General features: G+C 42.4%; 1 protein-coding gene across 1 annotated transcript; it reads left to right on the top strand.

Moving 5' to 3' along the window:
- Nucleotides 1-2,581: 2,581 nt before the first annotated feature.
- On the top strand, nt 2,582-15,825 carry LOC119917300 (E3 ubiquitin-protein ligase RNF166). The gene is made up of 6 exons (XM_038737561.1): nt 2,582-3,403; nt 6,284-6,440; nt 6,857-6,969; nt 7,318-7,432; nt 8,180-8,287; nt 9,305-15,825. The coding sequence occupies exons 1-6, from the start codon at nt 3,213-3,215 to the stop codon at nt 9,368-9,370; spliced, it is 750 nt and encodes a 249-aa protein (XP_038593489.1). The 5' UTR covers nt 2,582-3,212; the 3' UTR covers nt 9,371-15,825.
- The last annotated feature ends 7,262 nt before the right edge of the window (nt 15,826-23,087 follow it).

The following is a 23,087-nucleotide window of genomic DNA, read 5'->3' as shown; positions in this document are numbered from 1 at the left end:
GCGTATGTTATCCCTTCTGATGTTTTAAGTCTCTGTATTTCTACAGCTCTCTTACTAGCCTCACATCCCCTGTAGGCCGAGCTGTGTTCTCCTCCACAGTTACAGCATTTTAGCTTAGCTCCATTTACGCATTTCCCATACTCATTTTCACCACCGCATCTTCCACACCTTTGTTTGCCCTTACATACAGCTGCTACATGTCCATATTTTTGACACTTAAAGCACCTCAGAGGTGGGGGAACATAATGTTTGACATCGTAGCACATATAACCTATATTTACCTTAGATGGTAGACTTTCCTCATCAAAAACAATCATAACAGACAAGCTGTCACATCTTTCACCATTACGTGTTGTTTTCAAGCGTTTTGCCTCGGCTACCCGTGCTCCTTCCACATTTTCCTTGACTTGTTCTACTGACATATTTGTGGGTATTCCCGAAATGACCCCTCGAACCTTCTTTGTATTATTGTTGATCAATGATCCTTGCACTCCCTTACCTTCAATTTTGTTAAGCCGAACAGCCTTCCCTTGCTGATCAGTGTCCCTGCAAAAAACCATCAGTGCTCCATTTCTCATTACTCGTGCACTTTTCACATTGCCAACCAACTTGAATTATCTGACGTAACATTTATACATTTATCTCCTGAACCTCTCTGCAAACTTTTAAATCTTAAATTAACAGATCCTTCTCACTGCATGACACTGAATCAGTGCATTTTATTCATTCATTTAAAGTCTGTTATTTACAATCCCTGCTCCTTGTATTATGGTTTTCTATTTTATGATGCCTAGTGTCCAATCTTAAGATGTTTGACGTTTTGTCACCCATCTCTACAAAGTGCAGTATTGTACGTAGAGGAACAAAAATGGTCTCTTCCCCCTGGTCTCTTTATCCACACTGCTTTTACTTCGATCTATACTGAGTCTTCATTTCTGTCTCTCTGACTGTCTTTGCATAAAGGAGTATATTTTCATACAATCACAGGTTCATACAGCCTACGCATTCATTGACACAGTTGTAGGTTGCTGTAATCATTCTTCATGTCCATATACATGACGCGCTACTACAAAATCCACAGTCCTCATTCTGTGCAAAAAAATGCATCCTTAGATTAGCAGAAGCTAACATGAGGCCAGGACATAGCCAGGAGATTGATGTTGAAAACTGACACTTCCCCTGCTGCCCTGCAGGATTTGATACTCATCCTACCAGTTTCTGGATCCATATATATGTTCAGGATTGTTCAGAAATATTATATTAAGACAGGATTGATAGTGGAGAGTTTAGTGTCTTAGCCTTGAAGCATTTGAGAAATCTGGCTCAGAGATTTAGCAAGAATTATAATGACAGGCAGTGTTAGTGCCTCTCCTCCCAGCACATTCTATTGCCCTGCACAGACACATTGTAAGTCACATATGCACAGAAAGTTCAGTTTCCTCATCACAGAGAGTCCTCAGCCGGTGGAAACAGCTAAATAATGTCTTCTGTTTATCAGGGGCTTTCCAAAATCTGAAAATGTCATAGTGATGTCATCAAGGTTACCTTGGCTCCACATGGAAACAACAGATTTATATAAACTGGGGGCGTAGAGTTTCAGAGATGTGAGCATTTACCAGAGGTTATCAAGTTCCCTGCATTGTGGGAAATGTAAGATGCACTGTATTGATAGCCTGACCCATACCGGACTAAAGCTCGAATATCTTGGTTTTTGCTGAACTGATTTTGTACCTTTTCACCTTCTTTTTTTCAGTCCCCCAACTTTATGGAGGTGCAGTAGGCCTACTGCGCCTCCATAAAGTAAATGACTGCTTTAACAGAAAATGGGAAATAGGCAAGTTCAGGTTCAAACATTATTGTCCCTCAAGGGGAAATTTGATTTACAGTAGAGGGCTAAAAAAGACTAAATAAAAACAGAAAACAAACTAACATTGATAGAGACATGGGCATTAATCCCAACCGTTACAGCGTACAGCATGTTTGTTAAAAAGTACTGAAAGAATTGAAATGGTAGCATCGCCATCATAAAGTGCTTCTGAGCAGTGCAGTCAGCAGCTCAGGCTCAGTGCAGATTTAATGCCCTTGGGACAAGCTCTTCCTCAGCTTTAGAATTAAAAACACTCGCTGGTTGGCTTGAAGTTTTCATTAAAACTTAAAGTGTGATTAGTGATTGTGACCAGGTAGGAATGTTCCACTGCATCCACAGACGGGTTGTTAACAGGGGTAATGTTACTGGCCCCTCGTTTTGGCACGTTCATTTCCTAATTAGTAGTCACCATGTCCTGCAGTAAAGTGACCTGGAAAGTAAGCTTCCTCAAATGTAGCATTATTTTCTGTGATAAGTCCAACCAAGGACAGTGCTTTCACAAAACGTGTCTGTCAGTGATGTTTGCCAAAGAACGCACTGTTAGATAATCTGGTAGACATGCACATGTAGCCTACCCTACAAAAAAAGAGAAACCACGGAAGACAAATATAGAAGGCAGGGGTCATGAAATAATCGACTGAAATATTTATTATATGGTTAGCCTATATGTAGGCCTATAAAGTTGCCATTTTTACACGTTGACTCTTATGAATGACTAATGTCAAGTTATTCCCTCTAGTACTAGTAGGCTATTACATGACAAAGCAATGTGACTAAATGTTTTGCATCAGTTTCAGTCACCAATAAATCGTGATAATAAACAATGCGAGGCTGTTTTTATTCAGGCCCGGTGATTCTCCGCCTCCGAAGTGGCCTCTGGGATTGCAGTTCTGAAGAAAAGTCCAGTGCTGTCAGTGAGTCAGCAGCAGGACTTCAGGCTCCATCAGGCAAAGCGCGTGGAGGGCTGTTGTTGGAGCTTCTCGTGCTGCTCGCGAGCGCTCACTGGCCCGTTTCCAGAAGCGCTAATGTGACAACCAAGTGGATGTAGCGTGAGACGCGCTCCGCGGGTTTATAGATTTGTGTTTTTATTCAGGTCACCCTCGGAGCAGCGCGCCGACACCCGCCAACGAGCCCGGAGCCCAATGTTTACTTCTCCGGCGTGTCTCCTCCAGCCAGGGGAAAGGAATGTTTTGGTCGGTTGTACATTATTTTATGATACGTAGCTAAATTGAAACGCCACCATGTTTGTGTCGGCATACACTGAAGTTGCTGTACGGATAATGCACTAGCTAACAGCAGCTGGACAGCGAGCTGTTGTCGACAACTGCACATCCTCTCCGGCTGCATGATGGCGATGTTCCGGAGCTTTGTCTCGGCGAGCGCTCAGCTCCGCCAGCAGCAGCCGCAGCAGCAGCAGCCCGGCAGCGGCTCAGGCTCGCTGGCAGCCCCGGCGGAGGGCATCGAGAGCCAGTTCTCCTGTCCCATCTGCCTGGAGGTCTACCACAAACCCGTCAGCATCGCCAGCTGCGCTCACACGTAAAGCAGCTACTTCTTGTTTTGATGTGTGTTGTTGTGTTTATTGAAGCAGGCAGCTTCGTTTGTCTTTGTGCGCGTGTGTGTAAGTTAACAGCTAACCCTGTCTGCAGCCTCAGCAGGTACTGATCCACCTGAGACTAGATCCTAAACAGCAGGAGATGGTGGATGGGGTTATTTAGCATTATTTTCTAATAATGAATTCAAACCACATAGTTGTTTTTGTTGTTTTGTGCTACAAATGAAAATAATTCTTTGCCAAACCAGCTTTAAATGAGATGCATCTGTGTTTTGGGATTTTTCCAGCAACATAATAGGTTTACAAACAGAGGCCAGGATGTTGTTTGATAGGGCTGAACAATTAATCGAAATCTTCTGCAAATCGCAATATGACCTACTACAATTTTCCAATTGAAAAATGTGTGTCAGAATACCTTTTAAATTAAATATTTTCATGCTGCAGAGATATCCTGGCATACACACCATATTCTACAAACATCTCCCTGCAAACATCACACTATAACCATTTAATGTTTTTCAATGAAATGATAATAATAATGTAAAAAAGATCATTCCCTCCAGTATCGGAAAATCATATCGCAATTGCAATATCAGTCAAAATAATCACAATTTTTTCAAAATAGTTCAGCCCTATTGTTGGATCGTAATGTCATCAAGTTACTGTGATTTACAGTATACACAAGACAGGTTGATGGGTGCTGACAGACGGCTCTGTGAAATGTCCTGTTCTGTACATATCTTGCTCACGATTCGTTGATATGCAAATGAAATGGATTCACACCAACAGTGTTCATTTGTGTCCCTTATCAGTACCTACCTCAACAATGCAGTATAAGTCGAGCTATACATTTACACAGATGGGTTTAGATTTACACATCACCTGGCATGTGAGGTGTCCCATTTACTTGTTCCTGCTTCCTCTGGGCATTATCTTTCAGCACTGTTCACTCTCCACACATGCACCATCCACTGCAGCTTTTCTGAACTGATTTGATCTTGTGTGATAAGACTGTGGCAGTGGTGAGTCTCACTATTTCACAGGTTTGCAACACACTGACAGGGCTGGAAAAGAAATGTCAGTCCGTTTTATTATGCTTGTATTTTTAAAAGTAAGGCATAATAAAATACATGTATGTCTTATTTTATCGACATTAAGTCCAAATGCAGAGTTTTGTAATGAAACAAAAATTTCACCATACTCAGATGTGGATAGTTAAGTGTAATATACAAGTATGGCATTTATTATCAAGTTATTTAATTAATCAGCAGAAAACACAACCAACTCAAAATAGGCAGTTGTGTCATGTTCTGGGGATGAGCACAGCTGAAGTGTATTTGTTTGCATGTGCTTTATCACACCTTTAGTCAAACAGATGTGGTAGGGTGCAGGAGTACCGTTGCCACCTAACTCTGCAGAGACCGGGCCTTGATTCCCTGCAGTGGTGTCTCAGGAGTGGTAGTGTGTCCCAGTGAACACTAGTGGGAAGCTCCTCACTGAGAGGTGACCTCATGTGACACAGAGAAGGCACCTGGCTGTCTGCAGCACTCCACAGGCCTCCTCAGTTGACTGCAGCACATGGGGGAGAAAACCAGGCCAAAATCCTGCAAAAAATGAAATTAAGCAAGCTGTCAGTCATCACACTGACTAAAAAGTTTGTCACTCTGCATGTTGTATGAAAGGTTATGGCAGACATTGGGATAAAACACCAACAGAAAGCTAGACGCTTGTACGTGTTTGAGAGCTCCACTTTGTATTTTGCTTTGTTTTCATAATGATTTACACCTGAATGAGCGGTTGCTGTGGGGTAAAGAGGAATTTTAAAACCAAGGTGATCCATCACATGCGTCTTACATTATATGTAATTAGAGAGGCGTTAGCCAGAGATGTGCATTTCTAATCTATCTCAGTCTGGAGCTGAAAAGAACAACAAAGAGCAGCCCAGACCTCAGGTCGCCTCAGTTCTATTTCTAGTCCGAGGAAGAATGCAGCTATTTTTACTCCTCTGCTGCTGATGAGGATGGATGAAACACTGACACTAATGCTTGCTTCTCACTGGCCCGTGCACACACATACAGCTGTACAGGGAAACTGCTGGCGTCTCCAGTTGAAGCTTTCATCTGCCGTATACTTGTTGAATGAGTGAATCTGCCTTGAACAGATCATTTTCCCTCAGAATGAGTCATGGCCCGAGCGTTCCTTGCAGAGACAGGTTCTGTGTGTCTTAGTGTACGTCCATCACTTCTTCAATGTGAAGCAAATTTGGATAAATTGAGCAACAACAGGGCAGTGTTCTTTCGGATTTCTTCGATTGAAGAATTCTGAATATGGTGGTAATTGTAATTTCACACAAGTGGATGGTGTCTTCTTTATAGAAGAGGGTTATGCATAGGTTTGCAACTTTGTATTTTGTTTAATGTAGTTATAAATTCAGTGTCTTGGGAAAAAGCCTTTTGAAGACTGGTTTATTTTGACTTTCCATAGACTAACTGATTTATGCAGAATAATAAACAATAAATTATTTGATTATAGAAATAATTTTTAGTTTCTTCTCTATTATTATTGAAATATCCAGGAGTCTCAAGTTTCTGTCTTGTGGAACAACAGTCTTATTATGCAAATGCAACTTCCATACTACCATAGTGATGGATCCTGCAGCCCACCTAGCTCTCTGTGATGTACTTTTGTTGTGCATCAGTGGAACTGTGGGGCAGAGGTGACCTAAAGGTTAGAGTGGTGCTCCCTGCAGCAGCAGGACACGTGGGGCAGGAAAGACAGGAAGCAGTGCCGGCCTCTCCTTTGTTACCATCACTGCAGTTCCCGTGAGCAAGAATGTAACCTTTTGCTGTTGTCTGCTGTTCCAGGTTCTGCGCAGAGTGTCTGCAGCCATGTCTTCAGGTGACCTCGCCCCTCTGCCCTCTCTGTCGCGTGCCCTTTGACCCCAAGAAAGTGGAGCGCTCCTCCAGCGTGGAGAAGCAGCTGGCTTCTTACAAAGCACCCTGCAGGGGCTGTAGCAAGAAGGTAGATACTGACCCTTCATTCCCCATGGCAAAACAGTCACAGGTGCAACTCTCCATTGATAAAAAGCATTTATTTATTTACTGCTACTGTGAAAACCTTTCAGGTGCAAGACATTTTAGAAAAGAAATGAACAACAATAAATATAATAAGAAATTTTCAACATATAATATAATTACTAACAAAACCAAAACACATATCATTGATTGACATAAATAACCTGATATCATGATTGTGATGTAAACTGTTGGCGATGTGGATGTAAGGACAGAACAGCTGAGCAGTCTGAGTCCTCTGTGAAGATGTGAAGCAAGTGACACTGATAAAGCTGATGAAGTCACGCCTTGCAGGGGAGCCGCTATTCTTGGATAATTGTTATTGATATACAGTCCTAATAGTGTGCACATGTCTGTTCTCAGGTGGCTCTGGTAAAGATGAGGTCTCACATTGCCTCCTGTTGTAAAGTACAGGAGCAGATAGCCAACTGTCCCAAGTTTGTCCCTGTGGTACCCACCTCCCAACCTATACCAAGGTACGCACTCTCTGACCTGACCAACCCTCTATGAAATACAGAAGCTAGTGTGGAAGCAGGGCTGTCTCTCTGTAACTCTCTATAGCTCCAGCAGACTGCAGACATTCCATTCCATATATAGTCTGACTCACCTTGTGAAATAAACTCCTAGGCAAATCAGAAAATATGTGATAAGTTGTACATGTACACAAAGTGAACATTGTGAGTCATTAGAGGCCAGCACCTATAAAATGCCAAGACCAGTTAGCAGGATTGAATTAGCTGCTATCAGTAATTCAGCTGTTGATGATGGATGGATGGAGGTAATTCATGTCTTCAGTTTGTGTATGTGTGTCCTCCCATATGTAGCAATATTCCAAACCGGTCAACATTTGTGTGTCCGTTCTGTGGGGCCAGAAACCTGGACCAGCAGGAACTGGTGAAGCACTGTATGGACAACCACCGCAATGACCCTAATAAAGTGGTAAGAGACGACTATGTCAGACGCTAGATGACATTATCTAGACCAACTCAGGTGATCCTACATCATAGGAAGTGCTTCCAGTCAGTGCATGAACATTTTAGGACTTCTGGGAACCATTTGAGGTTCTTAGGAAGGTGTTTGTTTTGGGCATGTTCACCTTTATTGGACAGTTGACAGTGAAGAGGATGACAGGAAACAGGGGGAGAACGAGGGGGCATGATACAAAACAAAGATCCCCGGCTGGAATTGAACTGGTGACCTTGCTGTCGGGATGCGCTGTAACATTTAGCAACAAGGCACTGCAGTTATCAGGAACTTTAATATATAATCTAAAGTTATTGTTATTTAAACAACAGTTAGCCTAGATCATCTGGAAAAAGGTGAAGAGGTTTGAGGTGCTGAGCAGACTGCTTTCTCCTGTCTGCTCTCTAACAAATGCATACATGACCAAACATGTACTTTTAAATGTGACGAGGAAAAAGGACAGAGAGCAGAAAAATGACTTATTTCACAAGTCAGTTCAGTGTGTTGACTGATAACTACCCTGATCTTCTTACTCACTGCACACTTTAACCCCCTCATTCTGTGGCTGCAGTTCAGTTCTCTCGAGCCAGTGACGGTGTGAAGTAAAGTGCATGTGAACTAAAGCAGCAGCGTGCTTTACAGATACTACTTATACTTTGCAGGCCCAGATTTTTATAGATCCATGTGGAGCATGGACCAAATGAGCTGTGTTTGCATCTGCAGGTGTGTCCGGTGTGTTCAGCCATGCCGTGGGGAGACCCCAGCTATAAGAGCTCCAACTTCCTCCAGCATCTCCTCCACAGACACAAGTTCTCTTATGACACCTTTGTTGTAAGTCCAGTGCTGTCACAGTTTTTTTTGTCCTTTCAAACATTATTTGTATCTTCTACTGAAAGGAAATGAAATTTTAACAATGCTAAAAGAAAACATATTCTCTCACTTCTTCTACACATCGTTAGATTCTCCGCAATTCAATCGTTGGGTTCATTTAACGGAAACAATGAGCACCAAAGTCTAATTCACCCAGCTTTACCAGCCGAATGTGTACGTTCCTGGATTAATTATATTCATAAAAATGAGTCTAAGTGGTGAATACTGTCATGTGAAGTCCATCACTCACTGTCTGCTAACTTCTGCTACACTTTTCTCTGCATCCTGCACCTGTTGTTGCGTATGCTCGTTTTCATTACCTGCTGCCTTCAAAATAAATGATATGATTTGTAATCGATATGTTATTTGATATAATACTTTTTATATAAGTAATATTCATACTGGTTGATATAAACAGTAGTAGCCTATTTCACATCTTTGCTGAGCAAGAGTCTTGTGTGAAAGGAATTAAAGGTGTACAAGCAGCAAATTTACACTGTTATACAAACTGCACACTCACTACTTTACGTTGTAGCAAAGTGTCATTGCTTCAGTGTTGTCACATGAAAAGATAGAATAAGATATTTACAAAAATATGAGGGCTGTACTCATTTTTGTGAGATACTGTATGTTGCTTATTTCTTATTTCTTAAACTTATTTTAAATGAGTTTATTAAAATCATCCCACAGTGGCCAGGTAGTATTTAAGCAGGAGGCTAATCTTGGCTCAGGGGCCCCTGGTTTGATCTGCATTTCACAGACTATAGTAAAAAATGCTCACATTGTCCACGGTGTTTAGTACATATAGTCACATAAAATGACTTTTATCTTGCACATATACAGTAAATACTAACTTCCCGTGGATCAGCCTCCTTAAATAATGGATGGCCTATATACTGTATGCGTTGTTTTAGATTAGGTTTGCATTGTGCGGTTGTAGTCACTTGCAGTTTTTGTTCTTTTGTTGTGTTTTGTCAGGACTACAGCATTGATGAAGAGGCAGCACTGCAGGCAGCTCTGGCACTGTCACTGGCTGAAAACTGACAACAGTCACACCACCACCACCACCATCATCTCACCGTTAGCACCAGCTCCACAATTACTACTCTGCTGCTGTTCCTCCAGGGCTCAGACGGTATCATCCAGCCCACTGGCTCCCGCGGTGACATCACAGAGATCCGCATCACAGAGAAGTCGAGCAGCTTAAGATTTGGTCATAACCCTGTTTCCTTTTCATGCCAAGGATTTGTTTCTGGTGTAGCAGTCTGGCCAGATTGCTAGACTAAAGTATTTCGGATGTATCTTCATTCACTGCTTCATTTGGATTTGGTGGTTTAGATGCAAAAGATCATGTGGCTTTGGAATGGATCCATTGACCACATCAAGATAACCAAACAAAAGCCATCACACATTGACTTTAAATATCCCAACCTACAGCTTGGAAACAGTCCATCCACTCAGTTTCAGTTCACCTGACAGTGGTCTCTGACCACTAGTCTCTTACTAGGAAGTCCTGACTGCTGGAACTTACTGTGAGTAACTTTGGTGATGGTCACATGCTCCAGTTACTTCTACAACTCTAGTCTGCAGTGATCAAGTTTGATGAGTTAACATAAAGTAGCTTGCCCACAAGAGCTAATTAGGACACAGTGTGCAAAGGTAAACAGAAAATATTCATCTCCACAAATGGATGCAACTGCTCCAGAGCTGGTATGTTGTATTTTGCTCTTACCAGACAACACAAAGTTCTGTAGTCAGTAAAGCAGCACTGGCGGGCTTGTTGACAAACACAACAGAAGAGTTTCTCCTGTTGCTGAACTCTCTGTAGGAAATGAAAGGCTTTCAGAAGAGTCGTTGACTGAGCTGCTCGTTGTGTGGCTGCATCGTAACACCTACAGTGGTTCTGGCCATGACATCTTCTAATGGTCATGGTGAATGGGTTAAAAGTAAGCCCCTCCCCCCAATGGCGCCAGAACATCATGCACGGAGAGGCTAAAATGTAACCAAATGAGGCTGAATGCTCTCCAATATCTGACCTTATTGTTTCACTGTGGTGACCTGGTGGAAACCCCCAAAACATTTGTTCTGGCCCACACTGCCACACTGGATGTGTCAATCCTGATGTGCATGTGTTATGAATATTCTGCCTGCACAGACAACTGGCAGACATTCTGCATTATTTAGAGAGACTCTGGACAGTTGTCCCTGTAATATTATTTTGAGAAAAATACCATAAATACGGTGTTGAGTAGCTACAACAGAACGTATATTACTATGTGATCAATGTGGATAAAGTCATGAGGTATAAATACAACACTGACATCATAGGAGTAATTTGAATGATTAAAATCTAAAATAAGCTCACTGTTAAGTCATTAAACCGTACCACATATGATGTAAGAATCAATAGGAGGAAATGATACAGGGCTTTAAAATCCTATGAGTTTATATTTTATTGATTTCATCTTATTAAAATTTTTTTTGGCTATAAACATAAAAATTTAAGTGGTTAATAAACCACTTAATAAACTTAACACATTTTTGAGATGATGGACTGAAATGATTCTCCTCAGATTTGTGTCAGCAGCTGGGGGTAAATATCAGTTTGTCTGGAGGCTGATGGATTTAGTGGTGAACTGGAATGTTACAGATTAAAAACCTTAGTTTTTTTATTGAGTGCCACCTTTTCAGCCCCATTACCAGTTTTGCACATTCTACTGCACCACACCACTGTGGAACTAAAGGCCTCTGTCTTTGACTTAACGCTTCCACGTGCTGGAGTATAAATTTTGTCTTCTGCCCACGTCCGTGAGGGTTTGCGCCGACAGACATAGACATCTGTGTATGCAGACACCCCATGTAGTTTAAATAGACACTTTATTCTGCCCTAGATTCTTACAAGGGCTGTCTATAACCCTAACTCAAACATACTGCCCTGGTTCTTTGCCCGAAGGCTCACGCACAAACTATAGACACAAAAGCTTAAAATCAGTATGGAGTGTCGTGGAAGCTTCACCTTGGCACAGACGGGACAGGGCAGGCACTGAGATATGATGGTCAGTCTTGATGTCAGATGCTAACAGCAGGTTGTCGGACTTGGCAATATAAAATGTACATTAAAGGAAACAGCATTCTCAGAATAATCAGGTTTTCTATAAATAACTCATCACTGTTGTGAAAGATGAATTCAACCGACATCGGATACAAATGCCAGAAGCTCAGCTGTAGCTTATCCATTACTGTCCATCCCAGCTTCACTGAAGACGACAGAAGAGACCTAAAGAGACGACAGACTTCAGAGCTTCATGGGCAGCTTGGACAGATCAAACTGCACCAGTGAAGAAAGGATCATTTGTCGGAGCAGCTCAGAATGCCATCATGAACTCCACAGGATGTTAACATTTACAACAACAGACATCAGAACCCCATTCACTATCACCCCTAAAAGCAAAGTTGGCCAGTTCCTGTTTTTATTCATGTGAATATTTGCACTTTTCACCATTTATTTTTAACCAGATTGATCTGTCAGTATTAGTTTGGAAAACATCAGATAGGACGGAAGTGCTGGATCGAGGTCTAACCTCCATTTTACTGTTATCTCCTTCTTAAGCTCTTACTACAAGGAATATTTTTATGATCCATCTGCAAGATAGATGAATATAAAAAGTATATTTTTGGAAAATATTTCTGTTTCAAACCTCTGGACTAATATGAAAAATGGGCGTGCAACCTTTTTGGGACACTGTAGTTGAATTGCTGTTAACACACATCCACACACACACACACACACAACACACTTACCTAGGACTAGATGGGACAGGTGTAATGCACATGTTTTTTTATAGTTTAACCAATAGATGGCAGTCCTTCCCCAGACACACTGAGCCATACTGAAACCAACACACACATAGAAATCATGCTTTCTGTGGAGGCAGGTTGTGGAAATAGAACCAGTAACCTGGGTAATGCATTGCACTTTAATTCATTCAGTTTTTTTAATAATAGTTGAAATCCAATTTGTCTAATATGTTTAATGATTTTGCAGTTACATTTCATTGCAGAATGAGTGTTTTATTAAAAAAAAGTTGACCTTGTAAATTGTAAAAAGGTGTCTTAGGTTAGACGTTATTTAATAGAAAATGTGCCATTTGTTTTGTTCATGTGACAGAGCATTCAAATATTTGTACTTAATTTAAATGGGCAGCACGAGCCATTTTTCTCTTCCAATTATGTTTTGGTGGTCATAATCATTTGAATTGAATGCTCTTTATGCAGCACCAGAACTGACATGCACCCACAGTAAAAACAGGTCACTTGTAAATGACTAATTCTACAGAGGGTTGAGGCCATGTGCAGAAAAACATCCTGTGTTTGTGTCATTGTGGGATGAATGGTAAATGTGGGAGCGAGTATCACATCAGCTGATGCTTTAAGGCAGCTTTTTCGAGTGCAGAGTTGGTCGTGTGAGGGTTAAAACACCTTTCATCGACAATTAGATTCTTTAAAACTGGGTTTAGTTATCTTGAACAACAGACTTTGGCTGATGTGAGTGTCCATGTTTGTTTGTGAACGTTATGTCTGCAACTGGTTCTTATGGGTTCAAAATTTGGTCTGAATTCAAAGATGAAAGTAGGATTAAAGGTGTGCTCAGACTGGACATGGGGCTGATGTTGTTCTTTGCATTAATTGGCTGCTGGAGTGTCTTCTATTTTGCCCCAAACAGGTGACAACCGAGCTAGCAAAGCAAATCAGTGTCCTGTGTTTGTGTGACAGTTGAGCCTCTGTCTGATGTCAAAATGCACCAGAATTCCATTCTTTGTTATTTTCTACCACACTGCTATTCATTTTTCTTTTCTCTGCACATTCATGGATTAAAGTCATGGCGATAAGCCCAAATCTTTCGCTCATGTTTTGAATCCACACAGATGTTTTTTCAGCTTAATCTGCGCTGCCAGGGCAAATCTGTGCTCTCACATCTTTGCATTGACTTAAAAAGCAGCTGTAAACTTGGCTTCAGGTCCAGTCTGAATACACCTTTAGAAGGATTTTGTCTTTAATTTCAGGATTCAGATGTTTTTGAAACTCCTAATTGAGAATTTTCTTCTTCAAACGTATGACGGTGCGTATGAACAGTGAAAAGATTAATCTCTAAAGTCATGTCATTATTCCACTTAATAAAATAAAATGCATATCTTGCTTAAAATATAAAAAAAGGTTTTCACATAAATTAAAGCCATTTACATTTTTGAGTAGGTTTCAACGCCCTTGCCTCACACAAACACAACTATTTTTTCTGTTTGTAGTTTTTTATATTTATATTAGCGCTCTTTATAAATGTTTGTTACCTTCTTACCTCTGTAGCAGACTTCTTTTTTGTTGTTTGTGTACTACTATTTATCTGCTTCTTTCTGAACTCTTCAGTTGAACACATTTCCCAAAGAAATGTAAATAATCTGTGTTTAATCCTTGTTTTTGCGTTGTTGCATTTAATATTTTGTGAAACTGTTACTTGTCACTGATCAGCCGTACAGATTATAGTAGCTCAACAGTCACATACACAGAGAAATATGAAGGTCAACAGCAAAGTGTGTTGGACTGAAGAATACTGTAGAGGCTTTGTACATAGATAACAAAGACTTTCTTAACCACCATTGATGCAAACATGGAGATGCATGAAAACGGTCTGGCTTGTAAGGGTTAAAGGATTGGTTCAGATTTTTTTTAAGACTATCTAAAAACAATTGTCACATGTTATATGTACGTTGAAAGAGTTAGCAGTTGCTACAGTATAATGATTCCTCCTCTTCATGCTTGCCTATAGCAATTCACTACACAGCAAACATAGATAGATGGATAGATAACTTTATTGTCTGTTCCAAAGCAGTGATAGAAATTCTCCTTCAACAAGGCTCATTAAAACACACAAAACAGCAGCTATACTGTGTCTATTTTATGTCATGCAAGCTAATGTGAGGCTCTAGGGGTGTGCATTCACTTAATCAAGTGAGTATAAAGAGCCAAAGAAAACCAGAACTTCTGGGTTCTGAAAGAAAGCATCATTCAGAATACCACTGACATTTCTAACTACGCTTATAACTAATAATCCTGTCTTGGAACAGTGCCTTTCTCACCAGTATGGCTTGTTCGTATGAAGAGGACTGTAGTTAAAAGAAAATTTATTTATCATTTATTAAGTATTTTTAGCTGCCTCTAACAAACACCATTTTCTATGAGCCCTAGACATTCGGGGGCTAAATATTACGTCTTAGAAAAGGCAAGTCCCTGGGCAAGTTGAGGTGTAATAACACTAGGCAGACAGGACTGAATGCTGTATATGTTTTTAGACAGCAAAAGTAGAAATAGAACATTGAGAGGAAACACAAAAGGGAATTTTTTACTAAAAACACTTTGGAAGGTCTGTGCATATTGTCCGCATTTCTTACAGCGTAGCTACAAAGGGCATGCTACATGGCTAGTGTGGAGCGGAGGGACGATAACAGGGACTATGGCTCTTTCAAAGTACATATAATGTGAGTATTGTACGTATGATAGGCAGGAAAAATCCTAACATCCTTTAAATATAATGATATACATGCTGCTAGTTAGCTATCTAATTAGCCAGTAGGCTCATTTAGCACCAGCATGCTAATGCTGCTTTCTACTTGCACAGCAGGTACTGTTTAGCCTGCTAATTACATTAACAAAACCACTGCTCATTACTCAAAGACCTCCAACTTCACTAGTAGAACCTTAGCCAACTGGCTAATAGGTTGTCAGGGACTGTGAGTTTATTGTAAGATGGCCCGATAAAGCCTACTTTTGAGCTGAAGTGATATTCAGTAGGTTATTTTAACCTTTGGTATTTAGATCCCTGATGAAACCTGAACGGTCTCAGCTGGTCTTTGACAGCCATATCTTGCCCTACCAGCTGCTTTAAAGGGGCACTCCACAGATTTTTACACAGAAAGGTCAGTTTACTAGTTAGTCCAACTCAGTCTGAAAACAATTCTGTCTTCTCTGGCTCTGGAGGAGCATTGTCCAGTCTTAGAAAATATAACCCTGATGATGCCATAGTGATGTAATCAGGGTGACATCAGCTGGGACATTTCCAATTTGTTTTTACAAAGATTACCAGACAAGAAGGATCTGAGAAAGAGATGACCAACCAGCAAAACACTCCATAACGACACTTAACACCAGTTGAATTTCACTGAGGGAGTGTTTGTGTGGAAAGAGATGTTTTCAGATAAATGTGTAAAGTGCAGACATGTAAATTCAGTCAGCCTTCGGTATGATTTAATATGCATTCTTTATAAACATGGTAATAATAACAAGTGTTTGCAGTGACACTGCTGCTGGCAATGAGGATGATCATTGTAATGATGTCTGGGTTTTGGTGCTGTTGCACTGCTTGGGGTTTTATCAAAGCACTATTAGGATGTTTTGTAGCAAATTTTGTCCTTTTCCCATTAAATAAAACGCAAAACACTGAATATATACTTAAACAGTATGCCTGAGTCACTGTGTCAAGTGGTTTTGTCAAAATTGTGGTTGTGGAGTAAATGTGTGAGAAGAATTAAGCCAACAGGAAACTGTTGAACAGATAAGATAAGGTTATAAAACTGAAAACAGCATTTTCAAAGTAAGGGACGGGGAGCAAGATAATGAACCAATCATTCATTTTTAGAATATTTTTTATATTATCCATTATTAATAATTTAGTATTATTGTACTGTACAAGACTTTCCTGTGTCATAATGATTCTGTAAACTGATAACATGTCAATTAATTTGTGTTTTAAGCTTGTTCAGCTTCCTCCATGTGGTCAAAACAAAATCAGATAATGCAGCTTTGATGAGTTTGTTTCATTCCCATATGCATGGAGACATGCCATTAGAGGGGACGTGAGAAAATATGTCTTTCGTAATTTGGGTGACCCAACCCTTTAATAGATGAGTTAAAAATATATGCACAGAAATTACTGCAAAGACACACACATATACACTCTTTCAGTCACGGTGGAAAAAGAGGTGGAGTCTAATGCTTGGTTTGGCATAGATGGAAATGTTAGCGCCTCCCTGAGCTGCTTTTCCACAGCGAGTGCACAGACGTTTCCAGGTCCAACACTCCTGTCTGTCTCTACACCACCACAACACCCCCACCCTTCCCTCTCCAGAAAAAAAGAACACCCTTCTTTTCTCAGTTCACCTATACCAACATTACCTCATACACTCATGATGCACAAAGGTCCGGTTCCTGAATCAAACCAATGTGAGGATGATAAATTGTTTTCGATTTCTAGTTGATCTAATTTGCGTTCACAAAGGCAAAACAAACAATCAATTCTAAACAAAAGCCATGTGATGTGAAAGCCAGCTGATACAACATTCATTATAACCATGAGTGACTTGAAACTTGGACTCTTTTTCAGAGACTTGACTTGCCCTCTCGCTCAGAGACTTGACTTGGACTCTTGCTGAGAGACTTGAGACTTGACTTGGACTCCTACTCAGAGACTTGAGACTTGACTTGGACTCTAGCTCAGTGACTTGAGACTTGACTTGGACTCTTGCTGAGAGACTTGAGACTTGACTTGGACTCCTACTCAGAGACTTGAGACTTGACTTGGACTCTAGCTCAGTGACTTGAGACTTGACTTGGACTCTTGCTCAGAGACTTGACTTGGACTGTTGCTCAGAGACTTGAGACTTGACTTGGACTGTTGCTCAGAGACTTGACTTGGACTGTTGCTCAGAGACTTGACTTGCCCTCTCACTCAGAGACTTGACTTGGACTGTTGCTCAGAGACTTGACTTGCCCTCTCACTCAGAGACTTGACTTGGACTGTTGCTCAGAGACTTGAGACTTGACTTGGACTGTTGCTCAGAGACTTGAGACTTGACTTGGACTGTTGCTCAGAGACTTGAGACTTGACTTGGACTCTTGCTCAGAGACTTGACTTGCCCTCTCGCTCAGAGACTTGACTTGGACTGTTGCTCAGAGACTTGACTTGGACTGTTGCTCAGAGACTTGAGACTTGACTTGGACTCTTGCTCAGAGACTTGACTTGCCCTCTCGCTCAGAGACTTGACTTGGACTGTTGCTCAGAGACTTGACTTGGACTGTTGCTCAGAGACTTGACTTGCCCTCTCGCTCAGAGACTTGACTTGGACTGTTGCTCAGAGACTTGAGACTTGACTTGGACTGTTGCTCAGAGACTTGACTTGCCCTCTCACTCAGAGACTTGACTTGGACTGTTGCTCAGAGACTTGACTTGCCCTCTCGCTCAGAGACTTGACTTGGACTGTTGCTCAGAGACTTGAGACTTGACTTGGACTGTTGCTCAGAGACTTGACTTGCCCTCTCACTCAGAGACTTGACTTGGACTCTTGCTCAGAGACTTGAGACTTGACTTGGACAGTTGCTCAGAGACTTGACTTGGACTCATGCTCAGAGACTTGAGACTTGACTTGGACTCCTGCTCAGAGACTTGACTTGCCCTCTCGCTCAGAGACTTGACTTGGACTCATGCTCAGAGACTTGAGACTTGACTTGGACTCCTGCTCAGAGACTTGACTTGCCCTCTCGCTCAGAGACTTGACTTGGACTCTCGCTCAGAGACTTGACTTGCCCTCTCGCTCAGAGACTTGACTTGGACTCTAGCTCATAGACTTGAGACTTGACTTGGACTCTTGCTCAGAGACTTGACTTGGACTCCTGCTCAGAGACTTGAGACTTGACTTGGACTCTTGCTCAGAGACTTGAGACTTGAACTTGCACTCTTGCTCAGAGACTTGACTTGGACTCTAGCTCAGTGACTTGAGACTTGACTTGGACTCTAGCTCAAAGACTTGTGAGCATCTCTGGGCGGAAATGGCGTTCGATTATTTTCCGAAATACTTACAGAACCGTACTTTAATGTACTGTTGACTCCGTTTTTTAACTTTGACATGACACTGCTCAACAGATCACTGGAATCCATTCTCTGCCATTTTATCGCTGACTATTTTATACACACCACTACACGGCGGAGAGAGGTTGTTTGGCCCGCACAAGAGTTCGAGTTTCATTTCAAATGAATCCCAAGATTGCAATATCAGGACCACACACGAGTGCACATTCAGGTTGTACACATTCAGATATACTGAATAATCACTTGGTTAGGTAAGCATGGGAGCATTATTTGAAATAGTGCCACCTGGATTACATTTTTAATCAACAGAACGAGGTAAATTTTCAATGAACGTATCTGAAACGTTGCAAAATGTCCACAATGAGCCGAACTGCACTGACATCTTGATTCCTACAATATCTGCTTGCAGCAACAGTGGCATGTCTGGACTGTTTCTGACCTATGCAGGGGTGGTGACATCAAGTCCCCATGGAATTACAACTTCCGGGTCCCTCATGTGATGCGCACTGGCCACAAAATACTTTTTTATAGACATACATTGTAAAAGAACTTGTACACACCCTATTCTACATGTGGCAAATGTCTTGGTAACAAGCATAACCCAGTGTCATTTGCAGGGCATCAGAGTCTTTATGGAAATACACACATGCACTGTGGAAAATACCAACATAATCTGCCATTGTGTCTATTACTACCCCCACCTATCACGCATGCACACACACATATTTTTTACTGTATCTGCTGGCCTAATACTGTAGCCTAATAATAGGCCTCATGCCTTGACAGCAGCTAAATCCGGCAGCGCTGTCTTGTATTACTGACTCAGAGTAAGATGGAGAGCTGCCCTCGTGCCTAATATAACAGCTTTCCATGTATTTATAGGCCTGCAGGGAGTCAGAATAGCATCTGTGTGTATTGAAACTGAACGTGGCTGACTGGTTGGGAATATTTAGACCTTGTTCCACAGACAGTTACTATTCATAGCATTCCATTACATCACAACAGAGCCATTCTGGTGGACAAACAACAGGTGCTCAGACTTATACTACAGGTGTAGGGCAGGGCAAGTTTGTGCAGCATTGTGACAGCAAGTCAAGTGTCTTTGCTGCTGGTGGAAACACTTAGATCATCTTTTTATTTAACTGTACATTCCATCAGCAATTGGCTTTTAGAAACAAAATGTCATTAGGCCTGTGACTAGCTGTGGACGTGATACCCTGCCCAATCTTTTCTTTATTTGTTCATTATTTTTCTGTGATGGTTTTGGTGACAAGTAACAATAACAACATTGATGTTGGTCCTAACCTGTGTACTTTTGTTTGTTTATTTATGTATTTATGTATACCATATGTATACCGATCTAGGCAGACGGCTGCCCACCCTAAGTCTAGGTTTTGCTCGAGGTTTCTACCTGCTAAAAGGAATTTTTTCCTAGCCACTGTCAATATGCTTGCTAATGGTGGGAATTGTTGGGTCTCTGTAAACAGGAATGGGCAAAGATACATCAAAATATATATATATTTTAAAAAGATACCGAGTACCCTAAGTGTATCAAAATAAACTACAAAATGTAGCAACCAGCCATGTATCGAAATAAACAAAATTTTTGTTTAAAATTTCAAAAATACTCTTTCAAGGTGCCAGGAAATCACTTTACAAACGTTTTATCTATTGGCCTATGTGATCTCTCTCTTCACCAGTACACTGACTAAGCTGATTAAGTGACCAATGTTTGAGAACAACAGTTTTTCTAAAGACTCATAATTGTATCCTAATTTACAGAAGTTAGTTGATGTTTTGTAATGAAGGGCCTGCTTTGCATCATCTGAGCTGCAACAAACACCAGTGGTGAATTGGTTAACAACCTGCTATTTAATGGCATTGCAGCACAATATTGTTATTGGCAATAAGGTGTGCAATATAACAAGTTACACCATCCAGTGGCATTGTAAATGCTATTTTTGTGCAAACCGACAAAAACTTAACAATAGCTGAAAGCAACAAGCTATAGCTTAGTATGAGAGCTGCTATTATTTCAAATAGTTAGCAAGAACATGACATAAATTGGTAAACAATTTATCCTAAATAATGCCAATAAATGCTACTAAAATTAACACCAAATGAACCATAAGAATTGTAGCAATTTATGCTAAAACTGGAAACCTACACGTTTATCACCATGACCATCTGGTCTGGGCAAATTACTGAGTAGGCACCAATCAGGTGCAGCATTTTTATGATGTCATCACAAGTAATTAATAATGGCCATCCCTGTCCGTAAATAATACTACACAGAGTACAGTCTAGACCTGGTCTATGAAAAGTGCAATGAGATAACTTATGATATATATTAATGCTATAAAAATAAGATTTAATTAATTGAACTGAATATCTATATATATTGTACATTTATACTGAATGGCTTGACATTTTTAATAATTGTTGTATTTACTACCTCTCCGGGAACCATCACCTTATCGTGGTGGAGAGGTTTGTGTGCCCCAGTGAGCCTGGAGGCTGTGTTGTCTGGAGCCTAGTGCTCCTGGTAGGGTCTCCCAAGGGAAAGTGGTTCCAGGTGAGGGGCCAGACTGAGAATGGTTCATAAAGATGCCTGATGAAAATACGAGGAACAGGAGGAGAGACCCTGCCCGGAGGAAGCCCGGGGCCCCCGGTCTGGAGCCAGGCCCAGAGGGAGGGCTTGAGTCCAGCTGGGTACAGCCTGAAAAAGCAACGTGGCACCCCCATCTCCATCCTTTGGACCCATCATCCATAGGAAGATCCACAGGAGTCGGCTGTGCTGCCACATGGGTGGCGGTGAAGGTCAGGGGCCTCAACGGACCAGACCTGGGCAGCAGAGGCCCAGGTCCATCATCCATAGGAAGATCAACAGGAGTCGGCTGTGCTGCCACATGGGTGGCGGTGAAGGTCAGGGGCCTCAAAGGACCAGACCTGGGCAGCAGAGGCTGGCTCTGGGGACGTCGAACGTCACCTCTCTGTGGGGGAAGGAGCCGGAACTTGTGTGGTCGATGGAGCGCTACCAGTTAGATCTGGTGGGGCTGACCTCCACGCACAGTCTCGGTTCTGGAACCGTACTCCTTCATAGGGGATGGACCCTATTCTTCTCCGGAGTTGCTCAAGGTGTGAGGCGTTGGGCGGGTGTGGGGATACTCACAAGCCCCCGGCTGAGTGCCGCTACGTTGGAATTTACTCGGTGAACGAGTTGGTCGCCTCTCTATGCCTTCGGGTAGTGGGGGGGGAAACTCAGACCGTTGTTTGTGCATATGCACCAAACAGCAGTTCAGAGTATTCTACCTTCTTGGAGACCATGAATGTAGTTCTGTATGGGGCTCCAGTAGGGGACTCCATAGTTCTGCTGGGAGAGTTCAATACGCATGTGGGCAATGATGGAAATACCTGGAAAGGCGTGATCAGGAGGAACGGCCCCACTGAGCAACTTTTCTGCGATCCCTGTGTAGGTTGGGGACATTGAACATGAGTGGGCAATGTTCAAAGCTTCCATTCCAGCATCCGCAGTGGGAAGCTGTGGTCGCAAGGTCTTAGGTGCCTCAAGGGGCGGTAACCCTTGAACACCGTGGTGGACACCGGTGGTCAGGGAAGCTGTCCAACTGAAGGAGGCTTTCCGAGATTTGTTGTCTCGGAGGACTCCGGAGGTGGTTGCAAGGTACCGACAGGCCCGAAGAGCTGCAGCCTCTGCTGTGGCAGATGCAAAGCAGCGGGTGTGGGAGAAGTGGAAGGAACACTTTGAGGAACTCCTAAATCCGACTGACACGCCCTCTCTAGTGGTGGCAGAGCTGGAGGCTGATGGGGGTTTCTGGTCAATTTCCCTGGTGGAAGTTACTAAAGTAGTCAAACAACTCCACAGTGGCAAAGCCCCAGGGATTGATGAGATCCGCCCAGAAATGCTAAAAGCTTTGGGTGTGGAGGGGCTGTCTTGGATGACACGTCTCTTTAACATTGCATGGGAGTCAGGTACAGTGCCCAAGGAGTGGCAGACTGGGGTGGTGTTTCCCCTGTTCAAAAAGAGAGAGAGTGTGTGCCAATTACAGGGGTATCACACTTCTCAGCCTCCCTGGTAAAGTCTATACCAAGGTGCTGGAACGGAGAGAATTCGGCCGATAGTTGAACCTCAAATCAAAGGAAACCTGACTGGAACCTGGAAAGGAGTGCCAACTCCAGGTAGGGAATGAGTCCTTACCCCAAGTGAAGGAGTTCCAGTACTTCGGGGTCTTGTTCACGAGTGAGGGGAGATTGGAGCAGGAGATTGGCCGGAGAATTGGAGCAGCGGGGGCAGTGTTGCACTCGCTTTACCGCACCGTTATGACGAAAAGAGAGCTGAGCCGTAAGGCAAAGCTCTCGATCTACCGGTCAATTTTCGTTCCTACCCTCACCTATTTCGTTCCTAACTTTACCTATGGTTATGAAGGCTGGGTCATGACCGAAAGAACGAGCTTGTGGGTACAAGCGGCCGAAATGAGTTTCCTCAAGCAAGTGGCTGGTGTCTCCCTTTGAGATAGGGTGAGAAGCTCGGCCATCCGCGAGGAGCTCAGAGTTGAATCGCTGCTCATTTGCGTTGAAAGTAGCCAGTTGAGGTGGTTTGGGCCTCCTGGACGCCTCCCTAGGGAGGTGTTCCAGGCACGTCCAGCTGGGAGGAGGCCTTGGGGAAGACCCAGGACTAGGTGGAGAGATTATATCTCCACACTGGCCTGGGAACGCCTCGGGATCCCCCAGTCAGAGCTGGTTAATGTGGCTCGGGAAAGAGAAGTTTGGGGTCCCCTGTTGGAGCTGCTGCCCCCACGACCCGACCCCGGATAAGTGGATGAAGAGGGA

Source organism: Micropterus salmoides, unplaced genomic scaffold, assembly GCF_014851395.1.
Source record: "Micropterus salmoides isolate LMB-PRFRI ecotype aquatic unplaced genomic scaffold, ASM1485139v1 Ms_hic_scaffold_22, whole genome shotgun sequence".
In the NCBI taxonomy this organism is placed as follows: domain Eukaryota; kingdom Metazoa; phylum Chordata; class Actinopteri; order Centrarchiformes; family Centrarchidae; genus Micropterus; species Micropterus salmoides.
The sequence above is the reverse complement of the archived record's forward strand: the minus strand, read 5'-3'. Positions and strand labels throughout refer to the sequence as shown.